Here is a 23457-nt window from a genome sequence, read left to right as displayed (position 1 = left end):
TACGACATCTGCCGTCAGTGAAAAGCATTGCCAGGTGTTTATCTGACCTGAGAAAGACAGTCACTGTGGGCTGAGGAGAATACATATATTCCAGCCAGCGTTTCTGGTCCATTCACTAACTGTGTGATGTGTATTGCACACAAAACTGGCAAGATCGTGCCAACACTGCAAGCTACGTCTCAATTTCTAGGAGTCGAAGTGCACAGTTTTGCATCAGGACATCAAATTTTCTAGGTTGATATTACGAACGATAAGTGAACGATAACTCATTTCCAAAGTTTGCATGGTTTGGGGCATCAATACAACGCAATATAAAATATAAATACATACATATGTGTGTATATATACATATATATATATAAAACTGTTAGTTCCAATGGTTAGTTCTTATGTCAAATCTATAAGACTTTCGCTCATCTTTGGAACCCAAATTAAGATATTTTTAATGAAATCTGGATTTATTTTATGAATGTTTTGTATCGTCAGAGTTTTGGATGTATAGACTTTCAATGGAGGGACAGAAATCTCTCAGATTTCATTAAATATCTTCATTTGTGTTCAGAAGATGAATAAAAGTCTTACGAGTTTGGAACGACACGAGGGTAATTAATGACATCATTTTCATTTTTAGGTGAGCTAACCCTTTAATGTACACAAAGTTGTTGTTTTTTGTTAAATCTGCCCCTAAATACCACATAAAAGCAGAGATTGTGGTTATTGGTCGCTTTGCATGTCCATCAGCCGGTCTCTTTCTGTCTAAATGGATGTATTGCTTTAAAGCCTTTCTAGATGAAAATTGATTCCAAGCATTGACATAGAATTTATGCACTACTAAATTAAATGGAAAAAGGTTTTGAGGACACTTTCCATTTTTTCTTGATAATTAGCATTCCTATCAGATACATTTTTAATGCACTAAACCTATTTCGCACAAAAAAAATCAAAAATAAATCTTGGCAACAGCTGTGTTTGCTGATTCTCTCGTGTGTCTTCTTGCAGACGACGGCAAGCTGTCCTTCGAGGAGTTCAAAGCCTATTTTGCAGACGGGATCCTCACCACCGACGAGCTGCGGGAGCTGTTCTACTCCATCGACGGACGGCAAACGAAGTATACACTTCAACCATCACTAACACGCACAGCCAACTCACTTCAGTTGCCACACTGCGCACAGTACAAGAGTGCAAAAAGTCTCATTTCAAAGTTTTATTTAAAGGATTTAGGCTTATTATATATTGCAACATATTTACAAAACTCAGTGCTATTTTTCTAGTGCAATTAATGCAATTAATAATGAATTGGCTGGCTGAATATTATTTTAAATAGACCTTCGTCTGAGTTTTTAATTAATCATGGCAGCAGTAAATCATGAAATGATGATTAAATGATAGAGAAGAGCGCTATGATCATATCTCTCCCGATGCACGGTGTGTTCGAGAACACTTTCTGCTGTTTAAGATCGATTTGGGTGCTTTTGAAGTGAGAAGTAATATTACTTTACATGTAATATTAAATATTATATTGTTTAATTATGTTTATTGCAATAAATCAACAGTTTGCAATATACAGTGGAGAATACATCTGTATCTATTCAGATGGTGTTGCTCAAGTTTAAAGAGATAGTTCACCCAACAATTAAATTCTCTCATCATTTACTCACCCTAATGCCATTCCTGATGTATTTTACTTTCTTTCTTCAGAAAAACACAAATGAAGATTTTTAGGGAAATAATTAATCTCTGTGAGTCCATAATACAGTAATGCCATTGAATTTAAGATCTATTCAGGTGTTTTTGTGATGCTGTACAGCCACATTAAAGTCACATGATTGTTGCTTCCTCCACACCCGACCTGCACTAATTATTAGTGCCGTTTTGCATCGTTATCTGATTTGCATGATTCCATTAGTGAATCAAAACAACACAAACAGAGCGTGCATCAGTAGGCGCAGTTCATGCGTAGTGAACTCCCACCACTGCTTATCTGTGAGTTTAGGTGACCTGTATCCTTAGCAACCTTACATTTTCGTTCCCTAATTAGTTGCCTTTCAGAGAGGCGTGATTATGTTGCGCCGCATGCCATAGCTTTTTTTGAAGCATCTGGAACGAAAACGAACAAGCAATCGAACGTTCACGCGCAGGAGGATCAAAGTATTTCCGGAGGTGGCGTGTATGAATCAAAGCTTGGAGAATTGTGTGCCAGGAAGCCAAGGAATCGACAGAACAAAGGAGCAAATTTGATTTCACAAAGAACCGCATTGCAGAGCTGCCACACACACACACACATACATACATACACACACACACACACACACATACACACAGGGCCACAAAGTTCAAAGCTCAAATTTTCCTCTGAAAGTGAAGCATATTTCTGCAATCAGTCAGAATGGTCGCTGGGTAATTACTGTATTCAGAAGCCCGTAGTAAATTAGTCTAGTCAAGTTAGAGTCTAAAATAGGTCCGCTTCATGCAAAGCGTGCATCTCAGTTCATTTTAAACAGCTCCCGTCCTCATTACGCCGTTAAACCAGTCCGTTGATTTACAGACCCCTGGGAAATATTCGATGCGAAAATGACCTTATTTTTTTCTTTATTGCATGGATAAATGTACCTGCTGGAATTTGTTGAATCGGTCGTACTGTACGGCCACATATGCAAACTTTCAGAAACTTTAAAGATTATGTGATTTTTTTTTTTTTATGTGACACTTTTTACATTATTATTGCAAGTCTTGTTATGAATGATTCAGCTGACTTCTCATTAACCAAACCCTTCTGTCATATAGAGACACTTTTCACCATCCAGCCAATTTCCAGATGGATAAAATCCATCCAAATGCACCAGTTTGCATTAGTAAAGTGACCCTATTCCATAGGCATTTATTAAATATGATCAAATGTTTTATGCTGGGTTCAGTTTACAGAATATTTTTACGATAGTCACTGTGCCAGATTATGCGATGCCCACCCAATCATCACATGCCGTCTTCAACGTGTTTTGCACTGGCTGTCTTTCATTGCATAATTCCACCTATATCATCATCTCTCTTTCGTTTCGGCATGTAATAATATAATATAATATAATATAATATAATATAATATAATATAATATAATATAATATAATGAATATAATATAATATAATATAATATAATATTAGGTTCCAACATCCCAGTGACACTGCAGAGGATGAAGCGGTTTATAATAGAATAGAATAGAATAGAATAGAATAGAATAGAATAGAATAGAATAGAATAGAAGTATATTATATTTATTATATTCTGTACTTTTATGATATATAATATTAAATTTAGAATTTGAAAAATACATGCATTTATTTGGAAATTTAAATGGAAATGTATTTGGAAAGCTCAGATTTTATTTATTTTGACATCCCAGATGTGTCAGAACCCGTCTTGGGGGACCAAAATAAATAAATCAACATGCTAGCCTTTCTGTCATGACGTCACGTTGGTTGTCGTCCACTATACGAAATTAAACGATCGATTCTTATGGAAGGCCAACAGGGCCAAAATGTTGGGCCTAATGGCTTTCCATAGATTCTTGCATCTTGACGCCCATTGTCGCTTACGAATCACCACAACACCGTATGCCAGACGGATACGGCTGATATCATGTAGTCAGAGCGTTAGTCTGTGGATGGTAGTGTGCTAATAGACACCAGTTTGGACACAATGCAATTCAATTATCCAATTCATTCAACTAGTCCCTTTTCTCCTTTTGCTTTTTCCGTCCCTCAGTCTCAGCGAAATATTAAAAGTCCATTAATGCTATCAGGGACCACTCAAAGCAAATTCAGCCAATTATTTCACCTCACACATAATTGTGTTTTGGCTGCGATGGTGATTTAACGTGACAACACAACACAACACATACTGGGGTATTTGTAGATTTGTTTTCATCTGCATAAGAATATGAATGTGGAGTTCAGCATGAAATGCACAATCCGAGAGGTGTGGGATGGTGTGACTGTGCGAGGCTTTATTCTTTGCCATGTTTCCTCCATACCAGTAACTCATGGAGATTATCTGCATCTTCGGTTTTAGGGTCATCTCATTTTATAATGTGAATGCAGTACTTCACAGTATTCTTATGTGATAACTTCCAAATAAATGCATGTATTTTTCAAATTCAAAATTTTATGTTATATTATATATTATAAAAGTATATAATATAATATAATATAATATAATACTTATTATATTAATTATATTATATTATAAATCGCTTCATCCTCTGCAGTGTCACTGGGATGTTGGAACCTAATATTATATTATATTATATTATATTATATTATATTATATTATATTATATTATATTATATTATATTATATTATATTATATTATATTATTTTATATTATATTATATTAACTGCTTCATCCTCTGCAGTGTCACTGGGATGTTGGAACCTAATATTATATTATACTAGTGCAAAATGCCCGTGCAAAATCAGTTTTTGTGTGTGTTTTTAGTAATTGTTGGTTTGGTGCCCGTGAAAGAGAATGTGAACGCATTGAATTCAGGGAGCAGGCTAGGTTACTACAAATGATGGCCGTGAATAAAATATAATATTCAGAAGTAAACAGTGCAGCTGACTGAGTGTTTATGTCAGAATGTTTATTTTTAAACCACAACCTTCTAAGTGCTTCTTTTACTGGTATTTTTAATGGTATCTTTTTCATTTCTCATCCAAACAACGTCAAACTTGGCACTGCACTTACTCGTGCCCGTAGCAAGACACCTGTCAAGTTTGAAATCCATCTGACTAACGGTTCGAGAGATATGCGAATAACAGACACACACACACACAGACAGACAGACGTTTCTGTAATTTATATTATATTATATTATATTATATTATATTATATTATATTATATTATATTATATTATATTATATTATATTATAGTTCAGAGAAAGCAAATTGAAGATGATTGTGCCATTGCTACTACTTTTAATAGTTTTTTTATTAATTTAACTCAGTGAAAGAATTAGGGGAAAATGTTTCGAGAAGGGAAATAAATATTAGTCCGATTGATTATGCAAGTAAAGGTTTTAATCGAACCAAGACAAATGAAATGCAAGTCAACAAAGTTATTAGCTCGTTGAAAAATGCTACATGTAGAGATGCTCATCAATTGGATACTATGTTTGTTAAAACTCACAAAGATATTTTAACCCCTGTCATCACTCATTTAATTAACTTGTCATTTGAATTTAGTGTTTTTCCTACTGCGTGGAAACAAGCCAATATTACTCCTATTTTTAAATCTGGAGATTGTTATGAAGCTAGTAATTGCAGACCCATAAGCATACTGCCAGAATTCTCAAAGGTTGCAGAGAAGATTGTTTTTGAACAACTGGCATCCCATCTTAACACAGTTAAGTCTGTCTTACATTGTATGCAGTTTGGTTTCAGAGTCATTCTACTGTAGCTACTTTACATTTAATAGAGCAAATACAATTTAAAGTTGACAAAGGAGGATTTGTTGGTGGCATATTTTTAGATTTACGTAAAGCCTTTGATACAGTTAATCATGAAGTTCTCCTTTCTAAACTGTCTACATTTCAGTTTTCTTCTGAAGCTTTGGCATGGGTATCCTCATATTTATTAAATGGAGAACAATGTGTAAAAATTAAAGGGGTTAAGTCCTGCAATTTACATTATACGATGGGTGTACCCCAAGGATCAGTGTTAGGTCCCTTATTATTTAGTCTGTATATTAATGATCTCCCGCAACAGTGTGACGGGATACAAGTGCAAATGTTTGCTGATGATATTGGTAGTTTTACACATGCGAGAACAGCAGAGTTATAGCAGCTGAGAAGTTAAAGCTGCTACAGAAAGGATTACACAGTGGCCGGAACAATCATGTCTTAGCTTGAACATTAGTAAAACAAAAGGAATTTTTTTCTCAAAAACAAATGTTAAATCTCCTGATATGTTTATTAATGGTGAAAAGATAGAAATAGTTAATGAGTTCAATTATCTTGGCATAATATTGGACTCAAATCTCAGTTTAAAAAAAATATTAAATATAACTTGGCAAATTTTAGACAAATTAGACAATGTCTCATATTACAATCCTTTCTCACGTCTTACTGTCTGACATGTTGGGGTCAAGCTGGTGAAACTGTGATTAAACCCTTAAAATCTATATAAAGTTAAAAAACCTAACCATTTTCATTATTGTAGGATCATAGAGAAACATAATTTTTTTAACTTTGACAATTTTAGACTTTTTTCAAGTTTGTGTATGGTTTATAAAATCTTAAATGGCTTGGCTCCTTCTGTATTATGTGACTTTGTTGATTTTCGCTCTGAAAACTATCAGAGATCTATCAGATTATCATCCATGAGTAATTGTCTGCTTCCCTTTCGTCGTTCTGCATTTGGACTATCGTCTTTCGCAGTGAAAGCTGTGATCAGTGGAATGCTCTACCAGAGGATATAAAAGGGTGTAAAGCTCTTGGTCTTTTTAAATTGAAGTTAAAATCTTTTTTTAAATCAAACCAACTCTGTAAACATTGAGAATTTTGTTTATTTATTTATTTTTTTAATTTTTTGTGGCCCTGATATAGTATGTGTGTGTATGTATGTTTTTATATGTTATGTTAGTTGCCTGGGGACTACAGATGAAAATTAGCCTTTGGCTAAATCCGGTACAATGCATGAAATGGAAACATTTTTGTTAAAATTTGTACATGGTCCCTTTATAAATAAATAAATAAATATATAATAATAATAATAATAATAATAAAAAATTGCTCTATCCTCTACAAGGTCACTGGGATGCTGGAACTTATATTATATTTTATTACATTACATTACATTACTGTATATTATATTATATTATATTATATTATATTATATTATATTATATTATATTATATTATATTATATTATATTATAGAATTTTTCATAGCAACAAATCAACAGTTTGCAAAACACATTAGAGTTAGAAAAGTAATGTGTTTTTATTTTATTTATTTTTAAAATAAAAATGAGAAAATAGACACTATACAATCAACTTTACACAATATGCACATAATATAAATATTATACTGACAATTTTGAGTGTGAAAAAAATATTGTGGTTGTTCTTTGTTTTATTTATTTCTATATTTATCTTTGTGGGTCAGTGGTATAGAGACTCGCTGTTTGCACATGATATTTTAAATTGGTTTAAATCATTTTAGTGCAGATCTGAGTTTGTAAAAGTCATAAGGCATTTAAGTATAGGATATTTTTTGTTGTACTGGTTATATTAGCGAGATCATTATCTCTGCGAGTTACCATCTGCTGAGAAATATCAGCTCAGCCCTGCGATGTTCGCAGAACCAAGCATAATTGGACTGTTTACACTGTAAAAAACTGTGGACGGCCCACACATCTTCCTCTAATGACACCGCTCTCAAATCCTTGACCCTTCTCCAATTCAATTAAGGCTTTTCATCTTATGACTCATTTTATTCTCTCTCCTCTTCCTTTTCCAGTAACCTCGATACAGACAAGCTATCAGGTAGGTGTGGACAATTCCTTTAAATTATCCTCTTACTGGAGAGAAAATAAAGATGGAAGAAGTGTTTCTTCAAGTGGCAGTAATTAAAAAAGAAATGTACCTGTTGGAAACAGCTTCACACATTTGACATTCTCTGTAAGAATGCATCTTAAGTGTTTGTTATTACTTTGCAAGGTCATAATCTGTTAATATCTCCTTTGAGTTATATAGCATCTCAACTATATTGAGAATCCGAACGTTTTGAATATTATCCGTCTTGAATAGTGTGCAAGATTAATGCATCCTGATTTGTGTACTAAAGCTGGTATATTATTTCAAAGGTGTTAAACATTTTCTGGTGGATTTTTGAAGTGTGCATCCATGCATGTTTTGAGAGTAATACATTTTAAGTTAATTAGTTAAGCTAGTTTCTGATGCAAAACATTACGCAACCAAGCGGTCTGTAAGATCAATGCATAAGATTATGACATGGCAAAAAAAATGTTTACTTCATTGCATTGTCTCTACAGAGATATTATTTTTATATATTAAAAAGAGTTGTTTTTTGCTGCCGGATTTACGGTTTTAAGGCTCAAAACTGTTTATTATAGAATTTTCTGAGATCCCCGTGGAGAAACTGATTAGGAAAAAGCACCAAGGCCGCTATAAAACTGTGTGCTGATTGTACATTTAGTACACAAAATATGAATCTATGAATTGAAACGCAGCCTGAGTCTTCTGTGTTAGAAGAGTAAAGATGGTCATATTAGACGACAAATAATAATCTGAAAACCTCGTCCTCAGAACAGCGCAGCTACATAATTCACTGACTCATATACTCAGATATAGATATTGACAGCAACGCTGAAGAGCCACAGTCGCCTGTGTGTGTGTGTGCGTGTGTGTGTGTGTGTGATGGAGGACGATTGGTGATAAAAACAGATTGTAAAGCTTGATTGTTTCTGACATCATCACCCTGAACTTCTCCATTTCATATGTAGTAAATGACTTTGTAGCATAACAAATTTTGTATTTTGGCCTATAATTCTCTCTCTCTCTCTCTCTCTCTCTCCCTCTCTCTCTCTCTCCCTCTCCCCCTCCCCCTCTCTCCCTCTCCCCCTCTCTCCCTCTCCCTCTCCCTCTCCCTCTCTCTCTCTCTCTCCCTCTCTCTCTCCCTCTTTCCCTCTCCTCCTCTCTCCCTCTCCCTCTCCCTCTCCCTCTCTCTCTCTCTCTCTCTCTCTCCCTCTCCCTCTCTCTCTCTCTCTCTCTCTCCCTCTCCCCCTCCCCCTCTCTCCCTCTCCCCCTCTCTCCCTCTCCCTCTCCTTCTCCCTCTCCCTCTCCCTCTCCCTCTCCCTCTCTCTCTCTCTCTCTCTCTCTCTCTCTCTCTCTCTCTCTCCCTCACTGTTTTCAGTTTAAACTGACCATTTTTATAACTAAAAAAGTGTGTGCAAGAGGTTAATATTATCTCAGTAAACATGCATAAATGCACGGCTAAAAAATCCACCGGAGAAAGAATATGACTCATATTTTGTTTCTGCCCTATAATTCATCCTCTTTCTCTTTCCAGATTACTTTTCTCAGCATCTTGGAGAATATCTGGATGTTCTGTCAGCGTTAGAGAAACTCAATGTCGCCGTCCTGAAGGCGATGGACAAGACGAAGGAGGTAAACTACCTAACTAAAACTGAAAACCTTCGCTTTGAATATTCAGAAAACATTCAGAAATAACTTAATGGGAACATTAGCAAAACATTCGTAGGATTCAAATGAGGTCACATCATATCCAGGGTTATTATTGGTAACTAAAACTATTAAAAATATTTTGTTAACTAAAATAAAGCTGCACTACAGTAAAATAAAATCTAATATTAGATGAAAAACGTAAACTAAATGAAAATTAAAAGTATTGCATTTGCAACTAACTGAAATACATTGAAGCACTAAAATGACTAACTGGAAATAAATAAAAACTAAAATTGAAACAAACCTGTAAAAAAAAAAAATATATATATATATATATATATAAAACAACAAATTAAAATGACAAAAGCATATAACAAAAATACTAAAAATTTAATATAAATTAAATTCAAAATTCAAAATATTAATAAAAACTACAATAGCAAACAAATAATGCTAAAATAACAATAACAGCACATCTGTTTTGTTGCACTGCATCACATTGACAATTGCTTTAATATTTTGTTTATGCAAAGACAATCAGACATTTTTAGGAATGAATTTTTCAGGAGGGCAACTATAAATGCAAACACTCAGAAATGATCCACTCTACTATTTCTGTCCGCCAGCGCTGATCTGTTCTGTGTCAAGGGCAGTAATTGTATCTGATCTCTGTCAGTGCAGGAGAAAGTGGGCCTTAATTTTGTTTTCAGACCGCTCATTACTTGTCTAGATGTGTCCTGGATGCTCAGTAAACTCAGCGGAGGGTTTCCTCCGTGCAGGAGCCGCTTCATCAGGATATTTCTGCATTGATGACGGAACCACTGCAGGATGTTAAACACTGAATGGGCCCTATCTTGCACCCAGCGCAATTGACTTTGTACACCAACGCATGTATCATTCCTATTTTGCACCCGACGCACAGCGGACTCTTCCCTCCACAGACGCACGTCGGTAAATTAGGAAATTAACTTGCGCTCCCGGGGGCGGTTCAGTGAAAAGAGGAGGCGTGTTCCGGCGCAAACGTTCCCTGGTGCTATTTTGCAGTTTCAGAAAACAATTCCACCACAGACCAGGAGAAACCTCGTCTAAAGTCAGCGGCGCGTTGCGCATGTTATTCAGATGCTATTTTAAGGGCGCATGCTTGGCCATAATCAATGTAGCGTGTGCACAACGCACATACACTTTGCTTCTCTCATCTACACAGACGCAGCAGTTCTCATTTTTAGAAAATCATACATTATTACAAGGAAAAATATTAACACACAAGGGAAATTATTGTTGTGTCCATGAAGATGTGAAAAAATAGGCATAAATCTAGCTTACACATTTACCCAAATTATTATACGCCTGTTTAACTGAAGCTAATTTGGGTGTGTTTCTCCATCCCCAATGTCACTTCTCTGTGTTCTACGGCCCTGACGAGAACGTCGGTCTCCTCGGCTGTGAACCGCTCCTGGCAAATCCGCCGTTATAATAGCAATCCGCCATTATATGCGCGCCTGCTCTTAAAGGGAATGTGAGATGACGCTCTGATTGGTTTATTTCACGTTACGCCCAAACCACACCTATAATGAGTAGTGGGAAATGTCCCGCCCCTTACCATAACCGGCAGTTTAACACACTACTAATGAGTAATGAAGCTCCTTCAGACCAACACATTTTAGATTTGCGTCGGGCGCAAGAGTCATTTATCCCGCCGGTATAATAGCAACAGCACCCGAGATCCGCCCACAAAGTTACTTGCGTTTCACGTTTGATACTTGCGTTTCAGATCGTTAAAATAGGGCCCAATGTCGTAAATGACGACTAATGCAGCAGGTAAAGAAAACGCTGCGTGTGAGGTAATACAGTAAGCATCTTCTTCTGCAGGAGTACCAGGGTTCATCGGTTCTGGGTCAGTTTGTGACCCGCTTCATGTTGAGGGAGACGTCCAGCCAGCTGCTGTCGCTCCAGATGTCTCTCCAGTGTGCGATGGAGGCCGTGGAGGCGCAAAGTAGCACCGCTCCGTGAGTTACACACACACACACACACACACACACACACTGTAAACGCAACACTTTTTTTTCTGTCTTGCACTCCTAAAATTAAAGGAGTTCCTGACACTTTTACAGTTCAGAGAGGAAAACCTCTTCGAGAGAGCCTTTTAAAGTCTTGATGTTGTTTCAGGCTCGACTAGAGCAGGTTTTCCTGCTTGAATGTTGATTATTTTCCTCATATTCTCCATTGTTGCGGCTCCTCTCTTCCCAGTCTGTCAGTAACGCTCTGTTTACTTCCTGTCTCTATGAAGCCCCTCCTTCTGAAAAGCACACTGTGCTCTGATTGGTCGGCTGGAGCAGTGTGTTGTGATTGGTCAAGCGCTTCGAGTGTGTTTGGGAAATGTCCCGCCCCTTACCATTACCGCCAGTTTAACACACTACTAACTCACTCAACCAGGCCCCGCCCCTTTATTCTGCGAATGAATTATGTAAATGAGGAATATTGTGGCGTGTTCATTCACGAAAGAAAACTCAAGACTACAATGGATGCGTTTCAGGGAGTTCAGAAACACTGACACTGATATAGAGAATAACTATCTATCCATCCATCCCTTAATCTAATCTAATTACTGAATCAACTCTAAAGGTTATATGATTTTTAATAAATGTCAGTTCAATATAATTCTACTTTCTTACATACAAATTCCACCCCAATTAGCCTAAATGTAGTACTTGATTTGCTTATAAGAACCTATTTTTATATTCCTATGATGTTTTAGAAGAACCTTGTATGTGTTTAGACATCATAAGAAGGGTGGCATTATAGGAACCTTAAAAGAGTTCTTCTGAAACCTCTAGAAACCCATAAATAGTTTGATATGAAGATGGATCTGTGAGCCTGAGGTGAGGCACAGAATCACTGAAGATGCTTTGTATTATTAGGATGAAGCCTCTGCTCGTCTCAGCATTTCATAAACGAGACAAGAGAAAGAGGGAGAAACCGATAAACAGAGTGCAGCAGAAGTAATTGTAATGTATTCTTCATGATGAAGCACATTTGTCTTGTTTATCCGTGGGGTGTTTTCTTCCTCACAAAGCAGATGTCACAGAAACATGCCAGTATTCTCAGAAGAGCTCGTAATGCGACGGAAACAACAGGAACATGTTTGCATATGTTTTTGTTCGCTATAATCGCTCAGTAAGTCAAAGAACATTTCTGCTGTTATTTCTCTCTGACTGTAATTCCCATTTGTCGAACAGAAAAGCCCCATTAGGACCATTTCATAACTGTACAGTTCAGCAGATGCTCATAAACACAATGAGAGCGCATGTGTTTAGTCCTGGTGAACGTCAGACTCGTTTCTGGATGTTATAGCTTCAGGATTGCACAATTGCAATCAATAATGGTGACTGATTCATTGTGTCATTTTTACAAACACATTTATGTTGTAAAATGTTATTTATTGCGAGTGTGGTATTGCTTATACTGCAGTTCAATAAGCAAGAAGTTAATATAAAGTGACTTACATTTTAGATATAATATTACAAGTTATATCTGTTTTTGCTCCACTAATGACAATAGTTCCAAACGAAACCATTTTTAACGTTTTTCAATAAGCGTTTTTGAATGATTCGTCTGAGTGAACAATTCAGTGACTCGCTCGTAAAGACTTGTTTCATTTCTGAATGATTCAGTCATTGTTGAAAAATTTGGTTGAATGAATAATTCAATGACTCACTCATTAAGACTTGTTTAATTTCTGAATGATTCAATCGTTGTTGAAAGAATTGGTTGAGTGAATGATTCAATGACTCACTCATCAAGACTTGTTTCATTCTGAATGATTCAGTCATTGTTGAAAGAATTGGTTGAGTGAATAATTCAATGACTCACTCATCAAGACTTGTTTCATTTCTGAATGATTCAGTCATTGTTGAAATAATTGGTTGAGTGAATGATTCAATGACTCACTCATCAAGACTTGTTTCATTTCTGAATGATTCAGTCATTGTTGAAATAATTGGTTGAGTGAATGATTCAATGACTCACTCATCAAGACTTGTTTAGTTTCTGAATGATTCAGTCATTATTGAAATAATTGGTTGAGTGAATGATTCAATGACTCACTCATTAAGACTTGTTTAATTTCTGAATGATTCAATCATTGTTGAAAGAATTGGTTGAGTGAATGATTCAATGACTCACTCATCAAGACTTGTTTAGTTTCTGAATGATTCAGTCATTATTGAAATAATTGGTTGAGTGAATGATTCAATGACTCACTCATCAAGACTTGTTTCATTTCTGAATGATTCAGTCATTGTTGAAATAATTGGTTGAGTGAATGATTCAATGACTCACTCATTAAGACTTGTTTCATTTCTGAATGATTCAATCGTTGTTGAAAGAATTGGTTGAGTGAATGATTCAATGACTTACTCATCAAGACTTGTTTAGTTTCTGAATGATTCAGTCATTGTTGAAATAATTGGTTGAATAAATGTTTCAATGACTCACTCATCAAGACTCGTTTCATTTCTGAATGATTCAGTCATTTTTGAAATAATTGGTTGAATGAATGATTCAATGACTCACTCATCAAGACTTGTTTCATTTCTGAATGATTCAGTCATTGTTGAAATAATTGGTTGAGTGAATGATTCAATGACTCACTCATCAAGACTTGTTTAGTTTCGGAATGATTCAATCGTTGTTCAAATAATTGGTTGAATGAATTACTCAGTGACTCACTCATAAAGACAATGTCTCAGTGTTGCTGAGCGAATCGGTTGAATGAATCAGACTATTAATTGAACATTCAGTAATGCAGTCACTTGTGTAACTACAGCCAGCCCTATATCAGGCCTTTCGTCCAGTCCGATGTAAAGATAGTCTAAAGTTATGTAATATTCGTAAGTTGTATAATTTGTTTTGTAGAAATGTTTTTCGTTATGTTTAAATAATACGAGTAATACATTTTGTAATTGTGTTTGGCGCTGTTTGGTTCTCGATACGCAGCTGATCTCATGAATTAATCAGTTCTGCTCAAGAGTTCTCAAAGCTTCAGTTTCATACTGAGAATCAATACACATGCAGATGATCTCCAGCTAAACACACAGCCCGTTCAGAAATCTCTAGCATTTTCCACACGTTTTTGAGTCTGTGGTCTGTTACATCAGATATATGTGTATCCAATGATAATAGCAGAAGTGGGTCAACAACAGCCTTGAGAGAGACTTCTGACTCATGTGAACATATGTGGGTGACATCAGCAGGGTTACAACATTGACGAGGTTATTCACATTCAATGTTATTCGCTTATGCTCATCAACTATTGGCAGTGAACGCAGATGCACAGATGCTGTGTTCTTGCAGCTGTGCTTTGTCAAATCTGCCATTTTCTGCTGGATATTCACTGAAAACAACACCATCTGGATGCATCTAGTTTTAAAGTCCCTCTGTGGTGAAAACCAAGCTTTTAATGCCGTCTATGTGGTGTTTTTAATATGCTTTAAGACAAACCATGTGCAAATTCATAAGTCGACACCATTGCTGAGTATTTTCTCCTTAAAACTGCAGTGAACCAAAGACAGTCTCAAAAACACGCTTTGAAATCGCTGGTGTTTCTGACGTCACAAACTACCTTGTAACCAATCAGATCAACGTGTGATCGTCAACCAGTGGATCTCTGAGCTGAGTGAGTGAGTGGAGGCGGGGCTCATTTGCATATTCATAGAACCGCGAATACTAAATGAGGCAAGGGTGTCGAGTTACATTCAAGATATTTTAAGCCATGAAGAATTTTTCTTAAAGGAATTTTTTTTTAAATGTGTCATTTTGGTGACCAAAGATGATTTGACTACAGGGGGACTTTAAGCACGCTATTATCATTTTACGTAAGCACAAAATATATTTATATGTTCCTATGATGCAGAACATTAACAGAGGATCTGGGCTCTTTTTCTCTGTAGGGTTGAAGTTAAAGTCCCGGAGCATCTTATCATACAGAAGAACAACAGAAGATGTGGCCGTCGAGTGCAGAAGAACATGTGCTTGTCGCCTACTGATCCGTACTCGGGCATTCTCACTACCGGTAACACACACGCGCACACACACACACACACACACACACACCCACACACCCACACACACACAGCTTTTAAAAGACAATAGTGTTATTATTCAGCTCAATTTAGTTCAATATTATTTAGTTCATTAACAGTGTGAACAGTGTAAAGGTTATTAATTTTGAAGTGACTTACATTTTAGACATAATATTACAAGTTATGTCTGTTTTTGCTCCACTAGCGACTAAAGTTCCAAACGAAACCACACCTGAACCATACAGTTTTTTCCATTCAGTGACTCACTCATAAAGACTTGTTTAATTTCTGAATGATTCAATTGTTGTTGAAAGAATTGGTTGAATGAATGATTCAATGACTCACTCATAAAGACTTGTTTCATTTCTGAATGATTAATTTGTTGTTGAAAGAATTGGTTGAATGAATGATTCAATGACTCACTCATAAAGACTTGTTTCATTTCTGAATGATTCAATTGTTGTTGAAAGAATTGGTTGAATGAATGATTCAATGACTCACTCATAAAGACTTGTTTCATTTCTGAATGATTAATTTGTTGTTGAAAGAATTGGTTGAATGAATGATTCAAAGACTCACTCATAAAGGCTTGTTCATTCGTTACTGAATGTTTTAGTGTTGTTAAGCGAATCGGTAGAATGAATTAGACTATTAATTCAACATTCAGTAATGCAGTCACGTATCGCCTACTGGTGTAACTGTGTAACTGCAGCCAGCTCTATATCAGGCCTTTCGTCCAGTCCGATGTCTAAAGCTAGTTTAAAATTATGTAAAATTCATAAGTTATATAATTTGTTTTGTAGAAATGTTTTTATGTTTAAATAATGAGAGTCATACATTTTGTAATTGTGTTCAATATTATTTCAATGTAGTTCAGAAACAGTGTAAATGTTGCAAAGTTTATTAATTATGAAGCAAACTCAGTTATTAAAATACAAAGCAGCTCTACAGAAGACAATAGTATCATTATTCAGCTCAATTCAGTTCAGTGTTGATTCGATTCAGTTCAATTAGTGTTGATGTTGCAAAGTTTATTCATTATTAAATGAATTCGGTTCAGATAAAGCAGCAATAGTGTTATTATCCGACAGAATTGATTTTAAGTTTTGTTCTCACCCAATAGTGTAAGTGCAGTCAAACTGATATTACTAAATCTAAAGTGTCTTTTAAATGTCTCATAAGCAAAAACATTTTTAATAGTTTTAACAGTAATGCTGCTGATGAGTGGAGTTGTGTACTGAGTGTTGGTGTGTGTTGCGTCTCAGGCGTTACCGTAGATACAGATGAAAACTGGTGCTCTCAGATCAACAGACTGCAGCAGCTCATCGACAAACTGGAGTGTCAGGTGAATAAGTCCAAATATCCATTCACACGTTAATCTGAGCTTTTGTATTGAGATTGCATGTCTTACAAACCAAGATGTGTTTTGCTTTTCATTTCTAGAGTCCAAAGTTGGAGCCACTGAAAGAAGATACACTGGCTAGCACGTACAAATCAGTGAGTTCTCCGATCCACCGCTTCAGAAGTCCAGTCCAGATTTTATGTCAGTTTACGCTCCAAGATTCTCCATCATAATACAAGAATTACCCACGTTAAACGGCAGTCAGATTGGAAGAACACAATGATGAACGATACAATATGTTTAATGAAAGTCAGTGATGGATGAAGGCAATGAGTGAACGGAGAAAGTATATAATGAAGTAATGAAGTAGCGAAGTCCAATTAAAAAAAATGTTTTGTTCTTTTGAGTCTTTTCAATGAACGAGTTGATTCGGTTCTCGTTGCTCCACTCTCAGAACATTATCAGTGAATAACAGTTTCATTTCCAGTCTGTTCCTAAATTTCAGAATTAAGCACATATAAGTCATATATGTGCGTTTATGCATCTTTCGTCTGCCTTTTTTGAGCTCGACCCCTTGTGGAAAAGAAGCACACTTTAGCATCCTTTAAAAAAAGAGTACTTACTTATGGACATAATATACTGTGAGAGAATATACATGAGTGCAAACTTTTCAGACACTTGAATTAAATGAAAATGCATTAGAGTTTGCATTTAGCTGAACTTTATTGTGCTTTTGTTGACCCACCTAAGTAAGACCTAATTACATCTTTATATTTAATTTCATATTTACTTCTTTTGTCTTTGAAATATCAAGCACTGCTGAATGTTCTGACAAGCACTTATGGTGAACTAAAATATACTTTAATGTAATTTCTTTTGAAACTTGTATGTCATGTAATTATATATATTTGTAATTACATGTTTGTGATGAAGTTGAAGTTTAAATAAATTTAAAATATATTTACTGTAGATGTAATATCAGATAACACACTACAGTTAAAATTATAATCAAGTACTTGATGTGCTTTCGTATGTTAAATTAAGTGTACTTCTGTGCCATGCCAAAGATAAGGCTTTTTGACATTATCACAAAGTTATTAAAATGAGATAAGATCCACAGTCATGAAAGAGAACTCTCCAAGTACTTTTATTTCATTAATATTATATTATCTGCAGAAATATGCACATTCTGTATAATTAAGCACTCTTCTTTTTCACAAGGGACAGTGCCAGCACTTTCAGTGTATTATAAAATATTATATTATACACAAGGACATGAGGGTGAATGAGTAATGATACACAGATTCTGCATTATGATCAGATGTTCGGCATGAAACCAGAAGCTAGCATTAGTTTTCTTTCTCCGTGTGTGTGTGTTATGATGTGTGTGTTTCCTTCTCCAGAACATTCTGCTGGTGCAGAGACAGATGAGCGTGACGGAGAGTGATGTCGAGGAGTTCCAGAAGGCTCTGAAGACGTACGCCGACACCACTGCCAATCAGAACGACAACCTTCAGTGAGGAAAACACACTCACACACACCATCTGTGACCCTGGATCACAGAACCAGTCTCGAGTCGCACTGGTATATTTGTAGCTATAGCCAACAATACATTGCATGGGTCAAAATGATTGATTTTTCTTTAATGCCAAAAATCATTAGGATATTAAGTAAAGATCATGTTCCATGAAGATATTTTGTAAATTTCCTACCGTAAATATATAAAACATTTATTTCTGTGAGTGAATGCAGCACAATCGCCAACATAAATGCACAAGTTTAAAGGAGATTTTCTCAATGTTTTGATTTTTTTGCACCCTCAGATTCCAGATTTACAATAGTTGTATCTCGACCAAATATTGTCATATCCTAACAAACCACACATCAATGGAAAGCTTATTTATTCATTGATGCATAAATCTCAATTTCATAAAATTGCTCCATGTGACACATATGTGACCCTGGACCACAAAACCAGTCACATGGGTCAATTTTATGAAATTGAGATTAATTGATCATCTGAAAGCTGAATAAATGAGCTTTCAATTCATGTATGGTATGTTAAGATATGACAATATTTGGTCGAGATACAACTATTGTAAATCTGGAATCTGAGGGTGCAAAAAAATCAAAACATTGAGAAAATCTCCTTTAAACTTGTGCATTTATGTTGGCGATTGTGCTGCATTCACTCACAAAAATAAATGTTTTATATATTTACGGTAGGAAATTGACAAAATATCTTCATGGAACATGATCTTTACTTAATATCCTAATGATTTTTGGCATAAAAGAAAAATCGATAATTTTGACCCATACAATGTATTGTTGGCTATTGCCACAAATATACCCGTGCGACATGTGACTGGTTTTGTGGTCCAGGGTCACATATTATGAAGTTACTATCAAGATACTGTATGAACCGTAATGCTCCAAGAGAATATTAACCCTGTAAAGCCTGAAATCCTTTAAATTGAACCTTTAGATAAAAAGACCACAACAAAAAAAGACTCATATTTGATACATCAGGCTTTTATGGCTCATATAGTCTGATATAGTGAGAATATGGAGGAGGAAAAACAGCTTGATTTTATTCAGGGGCTTAAAATATGCAATTTGGTGCAGAAGCTGATATTTATATGGACAAAAAGTAAGATGAAATTCTGAAAGCTTGTTATGTAAATCAATGAAATCTTTATAGTATAGCAGATCATTACACAAATAGCATATAAATATAAATATCTGCCAATAATATGTCATAGTAAGATGATATTTAAATGCTTAGTTTATGATCAAAGCTCTGTAGTTTTAAAATATATAATGTAATGCAATGATGATTGAGAGATGAACAAATAAACCTTCCTCAGAAGCCTCATGATCATATTTGATACAGAATATATATATATATTTTAATTATGTATGGATATTCAAGTAAACCAAGTTGCTTCAGTCCAGTAAGCGTTCATCTTGAAATATTATTAATATTAATATAATAGTTATTCTCACATTTACTTGATAAAAATCAGTGCAGATTTCAGATCATAAAGACTTGTGAAGCTCGAGCTGAAGGAGGTCATTAAACTTAAAGACTTTTACTCGCTAAAACAGTCTAAAGTGTCGATCAGAGACAGAAGCACTGGAGGAGACTGAGTGCGACCGTATTTTATGTCAATTTACGCTCCAAGATTCTCCATCATAATACAAGAATTACCCACGTTAAACGGCAGTCAGATTGGAAGAACACAATGATGAACGATACAATATGTTTAATGAAAGTCAGTGATGGATGAAGGCAATGAGTGAACGGAGAAAGTATATAATGAAGTAATGAAGTAGCAAAGTCCAATTAAAAAAAATGTTTGTTCTTTTGAGTCTTTTCAATGAACGAGTTGATTCGGTTCTCGTTGCTCCACTCTCAGAACATTATCAGTGAATAACAGTTTCATTTCCAGTCTGTTCCTAAATTTCAGAATTAAGCACATATAAGTCATATATGTGCGTTTATGCATCTTTCGTCTGCCTTTTTTGAGCTCGACCCCTTGTGGAAAAGAAGCACACTTTAGCATCCTTTAAAATAAGAGTACTTACTTATGGACATAATATACTGTGAGAGAATATACATGAGTGCAAACTTTTCAGACACTTAATTTGCATGTTAATTGGAATGAAATGAAAGTGTATTATAGTTTGAATTTAGCTGAACTTTGTTGTGCTTTTTTTGACCCACTTAAGTACATCTTTATATTTAATTTCATATTTACTTCTATTGTCTTTGAAATATATTTCTAAGTCGATCAGAGACAGAAGGACTGGAGGAGATTGAGTGTGACAGGTTCATCAGCAGAGTTTTGATCATTTAGAGTTAATTCTAGTTTTAGTGCTGATGATGAAATGTGTCTCCAGAAGATGCTCGCACTGACTGGTCGTCTCTCTGTGTCTCTCGTTCAGTGTGTCCATCCAGAAGCTTCCTGAGAAGAGCTGCTACATCATCTATGAGTTCTGGGAGGACCGTATTTCCTGGATGAGGTGTGTGTGTGTGTGTGTGTGTGTGTGTGTGTTGAGCAGCGTGATGATTTAGAGAGTCGGTTCAAGGGTTTTTGTAAATCAGATCCTAATGGAGTGTGTTCTTGCGCGCTGGAGTGGAGCACGCTCTGGTCTGGTTTGCTCAGCCTCCTGCTGTCCTCCTCCGTGTGCCGAAGCTCCCGCTGGCTCTTACATCCGACAGGGAACGTGATCCGCCACGATTCTGCTCTGTCCACAACAGTTACACACTAAAACATCGATTTCCCTGCTAACTAAATTATGTTCTAAGAACACTTTTGCTAACGTTCCCATTTAAGGCCAGATTATGCCCTTGTTACAAAGTCTATGTGATTTTTTTGGGCTTGACTCAAATTACTTTTCATGCCTGAATATGTGTGTGTGTGTGTGTTTGTTGTGAGTGTGTGTGTGTGTGTGTTTATGTGTGTATGTGTATGTGAGTGTGTGTGTGTGTGTGTTGTGTGTGTGTATGCTGTAAGTGTGTGTGTGTGTGTGCGTGTGTGTATGCTGTAAGTGTGTGTGTGTTTATGTGGGTGTGTTTGTGTATGTTGTGAGTGTGTGTGTGTGTGTGTGTGTGTTGTGAGTGAGTGTGTGTGTATGTGTGTGTATGTGAGTGTGTGTGTGTGTGTGTATGTGTGTGTGTGTGTATGTGTGTATGCTGTAAGTGTGTGTGTGTTTATGTGTGTGTGTTTGTGTATGTTGTGAGTGTGCACACACACATGTGAGTGTGTGTGTGTTTGTTTGTGTGTGTATGTGAGTGTGTATTTTGTGTGTGTGTATTTTGTGTGTGAGTGTGTATGTGTGTTTGTGTGCATGTGAGTGTGTGTGTGTATTTTGTGTGTGTGTGTGCGTGTGTATGTGAGTGTGTGTGTTTGTGTGTGTGTGTGTGTGTGTTTGTGTGCATGTGAGTGTGTATTTTGTGTGTGTGTGTGTTTGTGTGCATGTGAGTGTGTGTGTGTGTATGTGAGTGTGTGTGTATTTTGTGTCTGTGTATTATGTGTGTGTGTTTGTGTGTGTGTGTTTGTGTATTTTGTGTCTGTGTTTATTTTGTGTGTGTATGTGTATTTTGTGTGTGTGTGTGTGTGTGTGTGTATGTGTATTTTGTGTGTGTGTGTGTGTGTATGTGTATTTTGTGTGTGTGTGTGTGTGTGTGTGTGTGTGTGTGCTCCTCTAATGCTTTCCAGCCAGATTGTCGAGGGTCCAGATTTGCAGATGGCTCGTCTAGTAACACAAATGTCACGATCACACTGATCCAGAGGATTCACACGTGACGGCTCATGTTACCTAATCTCATGTGTGATGCTTCTCATGACAGAGTTGTGAAGAACACACACCTCACGCGTGGATCTCATCTTCTCCTCAAAGACACAGTGATCTAATTTAAGAGATAAATCATTTCAGAAATCAATTTTAACTTGCAGTGAATAATACTACAGTGTAATTATCTTCTGTGGAGGAAGTTTGTAGATGTCGTTTCACCTTCAGAGAAATAAAAAGATAAAAAGCTCTGACATTTCATGTTTTAATGCCAAGGCTAAATTTATTTAATCAAAAATAGAATAAAAATTGTGATATATTATTATGATTCAAAATATCTGTATTCTATGTGAATATATAGAAAAATGTAATTTATTTCTGTGATCAAACCTGAATTTTCAGCATCATTACTCCAGTCTTCAGTGTCACATGATCCTTCAGAAATCATTCTAATATGATGATTTGCTGAAACATTTCTGATTATTATCAATGTTGAAAACAGTTGTGCTGCTTCAGATTTTGTGGAAACCGTGATACATATTTTTTTCATGATTGTTTGACGAATAGCGATTACTCATTGGCTCATTTAAAGCTGAAATGTGTCGCTCTTGCACCACTAGTGGCAACTAATGGGACTGCAAAAATAATGTTAATTTCCAAACAGGTTTCCAAGCATGACAGAGACGTCAATGAAATGTAACTCAAAACTCAGTTTAGTGTCCTGAGCGTTTTCATCTGGAGGATGTTGTTCATTATATCCTCTGCTAACATGAGCTTGTTTGTCTGCAGTTATTTGCAGTCTGACGCCAGTAAGATGTTCCAGCGTTGCATCATAGACATGCTGGAGGACCCAGAGATCGTGTCCACGATGCTCATGCCAGGTGAGAGAGAGCGCCACATCATTTATCAGCCCTTTCTCAAAGCATCTGTCTCAGCCTGGAAGAAAAAAGAAATGAAACAGTCTTTAATGAGGAGTTATGATGCTTCATCTCTTTAATATCTGCCTGTTTGTTTCTCACAGCGTCCTGGTGGATCATGACGAACAACTAACAGCAACCCGAAACACCACTGAACCCCCGTCCGAAAAGATTGACCCCATTGTGTCTTTGAATTAATGACTAGCTCTAAAAAAAAAAAAAAAAAAATCAGATGAATCATCTGTACCTGTGACACAGACACACACACACACACCTTTTTTGTGTTGCATTTTATAGATAATGTCTGTCTGATAGTTAACGATCAGGGTTGTGCATCATTCAGAAGTGGATTCCGATGCTTTTCTCATTCAAGTTTAATTGATGAATTTGAATTGAGGTTGGAAATTGGATGCAGAAATATTGAATTTGAATCTGCGTTTAGTTTTTATTTTATTTTTATTATATTTATTAATATGTTTAATTAGTTTTGTTTTCGTGTTAAATTTAGTAATTTTTTTGTCATTTCGTTTTGTAATATTGGTGTTGAGGTTTAATTATTTTTATTTTTATTTTTTTCAGTTTAAGTTTTACTTTCTAAGTTAATAATTTTAGTGCTT

The 23457-nt window shown here is 35.9% G+C and overlaps 1 protein-coding gene across 1 annotated transcript in view; it reads left to right on the top strand.

Moving 5' to 3' along the window:
• necab3 (N-terminal EF-hand calcium binding protein 3) overlaps positions 1–23073 on the top strand; it is a 44659-nt gene extending 21586 nt beyond the window's left edge. The window contains exons 3-13 of the mRNA XM_084128354.1: positions 1000–1108; positions 7516–7541; positions 9088–9185; positions 11073–11209; positions 15152–15273; positions 16549–16628; positions 16727–16780; positions 18029–18141; positions 20574–20651; positions 22713–22804; positions 22945–23073. Of these exons, the coding sequence (XP_083984480.1) occupies positions 1000–1108; positions 7516–7541; positions 9088–9185; positions 11073–11209; positions 15152–15273; positions 16549–16628; positions 16727–16780; positions 18029–18141; positions 20574–20651; positions 22713–22804; positions 22945–22973 (938 nt within the window). The 3' untranslated portion in view covers positions 22974–23073. The remainder of the gene's footprint in view (positions 1–999; positions 1109–7515; positions 7542–9087; positions 9186–11072; positions 11210–15151; positions 15274–16548; positions 16629–16726; positions 16781–18028; positions 18142–20573; positions 20652–22712; positions 22805–22944) is intronic.
• The last annotated feature ends 384 nt before the right edge of the window (positions 23074–23457 follow it).

This window comes from Abramis brama (assembly GCF_963993115.1).
Source record: "Abramis brama genome assembly, chromosome: 11".
NCBI lineage: Eukaryota > Metazoa > Chordata > Actinopteri > Cypriniformes > Leuciscidae > Abramis > Abramis brama.
This window is presented reverse-complemented; position numbering and strand designations above follow the sequence as displayed.